Source organism: Limulus polyphemus, unplaced genomic scaffold, assembly GCF_000517525.1.
Source record: "Limulus polyphemus unplaced genomic scaffold, Limulus_polyphemus-2.1.2 Scaffold1, whole genome shotgun sequence".
NCBI lineage: Eukaryota > Metazoa > Arthropoda > Merostomata > Xiphosura > Limulidae > Limulus > Limulus polyphemus.
The window spans coordinates 3,586,141-3,594,239 of NW_013665611.1; the positions used below are offsets into that span (position 1 = coordinate 3,586,141).

The 8,099-nt window shown below is 29.8% G+C and overlaps 1 protein-coding gene across 1 annotated transcript in view; it reads right to left on the minus strand.

Moving 5' to 3' along the window:
• Positions 1–8,099, minus strand: part of LOC106461215 (cadherin-23-like) — a 93,407-nt gene that overhangs the window by 32,595 nt on the left and 52,713 nt on the right. Inside the window, exons 24-26 of the mRNA XM_022389753.1 lie at positions 4,297–4,449; positions 2,167–2,289; positions 1,236–1,425 (exon numbers count right to left, since the gene is read on the minus strand). Of these exons, the coding sequence (XP_022245461.1) occupies positions 1,236–1,425; positions 2,167–2,289; positions 4,297–4,449 (466 nt within the window). The remainder of the gene's footprint in view (positions 1–1,235; positions 1,426–2,166; positions 2,290–4,296; positions 4,450–8,099) is intronic.

Here is an 8,099-nt window from a genome sequence, read left to right on the forward strand (position 1 = left end):
TGTCGAGTAGGAACAGGTACATCAGGACCATAAGCAACAGGTCTTATAGCAGATTGAAGGTTTGGATAAGAAATTTCCTTTTTATTTCGAGTGTTGTAGCCTTGCACATTACATGAGCAAAAATAGCAGTCATTTCTGCGGTTTCTAGGCTCACACCAAACTGTTGGAATTCCAAAAGGCAAAGGCTTTTGCTTTATCTTTAGTGCACTGTCTCAACTCTTAAACACAAATGGTATAAACATTGTGCAGAGCCCATGTTTTATTCCAAAATATGAGTAATATGCTTTTTTGACAAATTCTGTAATGTTTTGTCTTTGTTTCTTTACAATAAATTTACCACAAATATAACAGAATATGTTTGGATTATTTACACAACCTCTTGTTGCGATAGCAACAATTAAATAATATTGAAAAGAAAAAATAATGTCAAAGTGCACACACAAACAAATACTATCCAGAAATGACACGTCATGCAAGCTGTTAACTGTTTATATACTAGTGGTGAGTTTCTTGTGGGTTCTTTCACATTGTGCTTGGTCTAGAGAAATATATAGCCAGTAGTTGTCAACATTTTAAGCATAATAAAATGTGACCCAATTTCAATGAAAACGATTCACTTGTGTAAAAGTACATATGATGTTTTGTGAAAAATCTGTATGTGATAGAGAAAAATGGATATCATTTTCAAATTCAGCATACAGGTATGTCTGTAGAAAGAGATAAACTGTAGAGCAACATAGCATAAAAGATTGATAAATCTATTTGCTATAGAAATTTGCACAAATCTACACAATGATTATCTGCACTAGCTTTCCCTACTTTTTAAATGGTACACTTGAGGAAAGGCAGCTAGTCAACAGCATCCACTGACAACAGTTAGGCTCCTGTAATAAAACAGTTCAATTTAACAATAACTTTCATAACCCACAAACTATTCCAAAGTGTTGAGAATGAGTTTGTAAAAGGGGAACATAAACCAAGGAATCTCAAATCTCTAATCAGGAAAGCTAACCACTAGGCCATCTCCACTCTTTGAAAAATTTGACACGATTGTGTGGTTTGATATTTCACATTCTAAAGATACAGTCAGAAGGTACCAAAACACATGATGATATAAAGGATATGTAAAATATATGAAAGAAATTGTGATTTACTCTATTTTGCACTCTTGGCAACATTACTCCAACATTCACAAAAAAGAACAAAAAAAACTAACAAAAAACTGTGAAACTTACCAGCTGTGGTCAATGGAGTGTCTTTCACTATGGAATACACCACTTCTCCATTTTTTCCATGATCTGGATCTTTGGCTTGAATTGTAGCAATGCTGAAGTCTGTTGGTACATTTTCTGGTACTACTGTTGTGTATACAAGTTGACTAAACATAGGAGGATTGTCATTCTCATCCAAAAGATTAATGATCACCTGTAGTAAGCAAATCATATTTGTATTCTTTGTTTATAAGAAATTTGAGGAAGTGGGTACAGGAATACTATTTATCAACAGTAATTAATTTCATGTTTGACATTGAAAATGTTTAGACTCCATGCCAAGGCTGCAAAAAAAAGGTCTTAACAGGAAGATTGAAATGGCACCAGTGTTGGGTACTATCTTAATGAACTTGTTGCTTTTCATACTATGCATGTATTGAAAAACTGTCAACCTTTCAGCACGGAGTACACGAGATGAACATAAAAATTCTATCTTTTTATACCTCAAATATCATTTTTATTTTATAAGTTGTCTCTAACAGTGATTTTGATTTAACAAGCATATAAATAACAGAAATCTGAATAAAGATTATGTAAATACTAATAATTGTTTCAAGTTTATATTATCTGTTGTTACCGGATTGCTAAAAGAGAACAGCTGACATGTGTAAATACAGTGTCACTACTATTAATATATGAAAGGAACTTTTTATTCTCTCTCCTTATAGTAGCTGTCATTTTAATAGGTACTATTGTAGGATTATGAAATATACGAGATATTAAAACTTAACTCATAAAATATTTTAATTTCTCATCATTCACATGCTTCTGTATGTTACACAAAAAATAAGTTTCCATAAAAGCCGCACATACTTGTGCCTGTTATTTGAATGAGGTAAGCTGTAAGTTAACTTGTCAAATATGTATATTACTAAAAAACAAAAACTTTCGGTACCAAAACAGAAGTCCTTCGCTGATTGGATCCTTCTTCTGGATTATCTGTAGCAGTTACCTGAAGGTTATACACAGACTGATTTTCTCTATCAAGCTCCATCCCTTCTCTCACTTGAAGGTTTCCCTGAAGAGTAAGAAATTTTATAGTAATATTTACTTTTGCTCATCCTACATAAGGTATTCTAAAAAAAAAGCCTCTGTTTCAGATTAGTGACTGATACCATACTTCATATTACAGATTTCCAATGAACCAGAATAACTTTAACTTAAATTTTCTAGTAAAAACAAACTAAAAGTTTATACGGGACTAAAAATAATTATCAAATTAAAGAGGCCAACATTTGCAGGCAAATGCAACATGTCTCTTCCATGCAATCCCACCATCTGGCCAATTTTGACATAAAAAAAAATTATGAAAAACACAGAAAATCAAAAACTGTCTATATCACTGCTTGGGACAAGCAAGAAGGTATCTTTGTACCAAATCCCATATAAATTGGCCAAAATTTGGCAGAGTAATTGTCAAAAAAACAACTAAAATTATACTTTTTGTGTCATCTTGACCCCCATAATTACTAAAAATGGGTAAGTCCACTACTTTAGTTTGTCAATGTGTGGAACTTGTGAAAAAGTATCTTTGTACAAAATACCATGTAAATTAGCCAAAATACACCTGAGTAATTGATAAAAAACCCAAAATTATATCTTTGCAAGCTCTAACCCCATACAACGACTCAAAATGGGTAACTCAAATGTATTTTTGTGCCAATTTTCATCTTGACTGCTGTATATATGACCACATAGGAGCCCAAAATATACATTCTGAAGCTGTTTGACCTTTGACTCCATTAAATGTTTAAAAAGGCCTAAAACAAAAAGTGAAAAAGTGTTTAGGCATATTTAACCAAGGTATAACCCTAGCCAGTTTCAAGTCAATCTGCTAAGAAATGAAGGAATAGTAATCAATTGAAAAGTGTTTGGAAGAAGAAGAAAGAAAGAAGAGAAACACCAGAAAAACAGTAGTCTCTCTGTAGAGACCTAATTGAAAAGAAACATGAAACAAGGTTTTAACAGAAACTTTTATATCGTAAGTCATTTTTGTGTTTATACTCTCTGCCAAATTTTAACTTGACACTAAGGAATCACTATTAAATAACCTGTTATTAAATCATAAGTCATCCTTTTAGTAGACTGTATGAAAACATTGTCATATTCTAACTTTTATGGTAATATGCACTGCATTTTATGGATAATTTAGAATTTTATAATTACTGTCCAGCTATAATTTTCAGATACATAAAGAAAAAATACTTGCAATGTTACAAATTGATACAAACCAAAATTTTGCAAATCTATAATAAAATAAAGTATATAAAATTCTTTTTCAGCTCCAAGAAACTTTGTCAATATAACAGATATTTTAACACACACACACACACACTTAGTTATATCACTTTATTACAAACAATAAACACTAACTGACTGAGAACATTTTAACTTTTTATATCTATGTAGCTTTGTGTATTTTAGGAGTCCTGGAAATCAAACAACTTCTAATCATTTACAAACAAAATGTAAAAATTTTATCATATACAGACTACTCACCAAATATATTCTTGATATACTTAACTTTTAATGAACTAAAATTAACAATTATATCTAAGAATTAATAACTGCTATTTATATTTATAATCCAATATCAATATAGATCAAATATTTATATAATCCATAAATTTTCTTTCAGTCTTTGTGATATAGTCTTTACCTATTGGTACGCAAAACGAAAACTTATGAAACATCACGTAGGATCTAATATTTGAGTAACTAAAAAGAACATCTAAAATATTACAGAAAAAAACAATATGCCTAATTTAAGAACTCACACTTTTAAGTTTGTTCTGCCCAAGGACTAGCCTTTGTGAGAAAGAGACAGAGTGTGGTAATCAACTAGTTTCAGCATTTCAAAAGTTGTTTAATCCTTTAGCCTAGTTCAGAGGAATGCTAATTTCTTTGTTAAGAGAGAGCAAACACTGTGATTTTTAAATTGTTCATATCTCTTGGGATAACACACATCATACTGATTATGATAAAAGCATAGTATTTCCTTAGTGCTTAAATAAAATCAACTTACAGAAATTTGATCGATTGTAAACACACTACTTCCATCACCAGAAAGTGAGTAACGAATGGTCCTGTAAGACTTTTTGGTGTCTCTATCCGAGGCCAGGACAGTAAGTAATGTTTCAGGATATCGTACCGATTCAGATACACTGGTTATATATGACTATAAGATAAATAATCAATGAACATAAATTATAGACAAGTTAGTAAAATACATATAAAAAATAATAATTTTAAAATACTTACTAGAAACAAAATGAAAAACTTCAAAAACAAGTTAAAAAATCTAAAATATTATATTCATTATAATCATATATTACTCTTATATTGATCAATATAGGATTTGAAACTGTCCATATTTAGCCTTGGTGCATTAATACAGTATCCAGTAAGTATCACTACAGTTTGCATTTCTTAATCCGCTTAGGGGATCGTTCACATGAACATCTCTCTTACCTAAGAAATAAACATCATGGTAGCATAACTATGTGAAATCAAAATACCATATTTTGCTAGAAACTACATTAAACAGAGCAACAAAAACACAATATTGTTAAAATAGAAGTTACAATATCACTGCAAACAAGAATCTTCAGATGTATTTATATTATTAATACTGGTATACAGCAACATCACAAATTATTGTTTATTTTCAACAATCTTAGAATATACTAGAAAACCCTGTTATTTAAATATGGTTGGATCACATTTATAATTATGTATTACAAGTTAAGTTAATAGGCATTACTGTGTGAGTTATGCTTGACAATTAGGCCTACATGTTACAGGAACAACTGAAAAATGTGAGGCTAAATGTCTCTCTCAAATGTTATTTTGTAATGCGAGTTACATTAAGAGGCTTTAGAATCAGAAAGAAAGTGCACTTTGAACAGTTCATGAAGATTCACAATTTAACGAGTATGTACTCAGAAATTGAAAAACCATTATTTCATAAATTTAAAAAGGTTCATCTACCAAACAGGATAATAACTTCAAAACTTTTGTTCATTTTCAGTGACTAAAACGTTATTTTTCCTAGGACATTTTTTATCATAGTTCTTAACCATTTTGTACAAATATATGAATAACAATGACAAAACTTGATGTTCAACTGAGTAAATATGCAACTTTGTAGTTCAATTTGAATGTTCCTGTAACTTTTTTTATTTGAGCTTCCATCTTACTAATAGCAGTTTCAATGTCACATTTCTTTTCTTTTGAAACTTTTCTCAATGCATTTGATTTCATAATGAGCATGATCTTGTTAGATTTTGGTCTCTTCAGAAAGATGATTGGCCTCCTCCAATTTTGATTCAGTCAGGAATCTTTTTCAACTCAGCTTGAACAACCCTGGATATTTTGTCTTTACATACTTCTTTAATTTCCTCTGTTCTTATAGATATATATGATATCTCTGTCTGTCTTGAACTACAAATGACAGCACAGCTTTTAATAACTTTAACCTCATGAAGGCCCACATTTTTCCCATAGTCAATCATAATACATTGTTCAAGAACTTTCATACTAGTTTTCAACTATGATTTATTGGTTGAAAGAAAAGTCACTTTCAACACTGGCTTGGACATTAGACAGAAGAAAGAGAAGGTTTTTCATAACATTCCACAGCTTTTGTTTTCTTTAAAGGATCCTCAATGAAGATTGTCTGGCCAACATTGACCATCTAATTATTTAATTCTTTCTCCTTACAGCAACTCCTTCCATTGTTTGTATTTTTTTAACATTTAGTAGTTGTTATGTTTACTCGAAAATAATACTGGAAGTACAAAATTAGATTTATTGTTTTTGAAGGGGTTGAAATATATGAACCAACTACTTTGTTAATTTATTATTTATTTTTAATGAGCTTCAGCATGTTAAGATGGCTAAAAAATTTGAAAACCTTTTATTATACTCACCTAAACTGGAATTTTTACACAAACATGGACCAGCAAAGATTTTTCATTAATGAGCATTGGTTCACCACTTTAACATTTTTTTCAGATGACATGACTTTTTTAGAGTGGCCTCAACCACATTAGAAACATCCATTGTTTTATGACACAAACAACATCAAGATTCTCTAATTAATGATCTTAAATGCTCATTTCAGTTTTTATAATTGTCATGTATCAGTTACACATCTTGAAATTTACAAGTGCCAGACATTTTCACATACAAGTTGTTCTAGGAGAATTTGAACTCTATGAACAATGGTAAAATTTCACCTCTTTTCAGTTACACTTAGCTTTTTTTTTCTAAGAGTCAGCTTCAATGAAATATTTAACATGTTATACAAATTCCAAAAAATACTTATCAAAAAAGCATGTTTAATTTACTATAAAATATGAATTTGGTTTTTGGTTATAGTTGTCAATATTTCATTATTTATGAACCTATATTTTAGAAAACATTTAATATATTTTCTAAATAGTTATTTATAAAAAAATTCATTGTCTCTCATTACGTTTCCATGCAGGCAAGATCATATAATATGAAAAGTAGTCAGAACTACTTCAGTCATTATTTTTGATTGGTTCATTGTGCTATTTAAGCAACTTATACTTAAATACAAATTGCATATGATCAAAACAACAAGCTGCTTCAAAACATTACTTGTTTTTGTGCAAAAAGGCAAAGTAAGTTAACAAACTTATAATCCTATATGTAACAAAATCTCAAAAATTAAGGCCTTGAAAACGAAATTTCATGATTTTCAGAGCCTGTACAAACCCTGCACGGCATTCAGCTACATCTGGACTACTTTGTTTAGGATGTGATGGTATATGTCAATAATAACCAACTTGGATTAATAAGCCATCAGAAGAAGAGCTTACCATGCATATCAGGCTGTCATCATTGAATATGATGGGCAAACAACAAAAAAAATGTAGTGAGAATGCTATTGTGACTACATTCAGTTATTTAGAATACAGGACAGTACTTTTTAGGTTTATCCCATAACATATCAAAACATTTTACATTAACCTAACAAGAAAATCATAATGTGACCAAACTTTCTTGCAATGCAGTGTGCACATTATATTACTTGATTCTTTAATATTGGCTTTATGTAATAGTTTTATCCCAAGAAAGTGTGTACAGGTGCTATAGTTCAGAGGTGTGTGGTTCTCTTGTGTCACCAACATAGGTATCTGTTGTGTGATAACTCTTCAAATGAAAATTAAGGTACCCAACTCTTACAAAAAAACATTTGACACCTTTCTAGTGATATTTCTCTGTGTAATTTCTTCTAAAAGTGATTTATTACTTTTTAAGAATAAAAATGGTTCCATTTTAAAAATATTTGTTAACTTTGTGAAAAAGTAAATATTCCTTATATTATTCTTATGTCACAAGTTTAATAAAAAATATATATTTTTTTTGTCAACAGAGGGGTGCTATAAAATTAAAGGTAGAGAAGCAAAGAGAAATTCTTACAAAGTGATATAATGCAGACTGTAATAATTTTCAAATAAGATTTCTAATGCTATGCTTTACATAGGATAACAGCATTTCACAATGGCCATGTGAAAAAGAAATTATCATAGAAAACTGTTTCCTCCTAAAAAAATTAAATATGCATTTTGCTATTACATTCAAGGTTATTTTTACAGAAACTGACTATGAAAAGAGTGTCAAATAAGAACATTTTTAAAGTAATGAATTAGATACACATACATACCATCCTAAAAACGAATTTCTTATTGGAAAAATTATTAGTCGTTTTTTTTTTTTCATGTGAAATAATTTTAAAAATTTTAAAATTTTATTTTTAGTTTAGAAATAAATTTAGTTACGTTACTTACCACAATA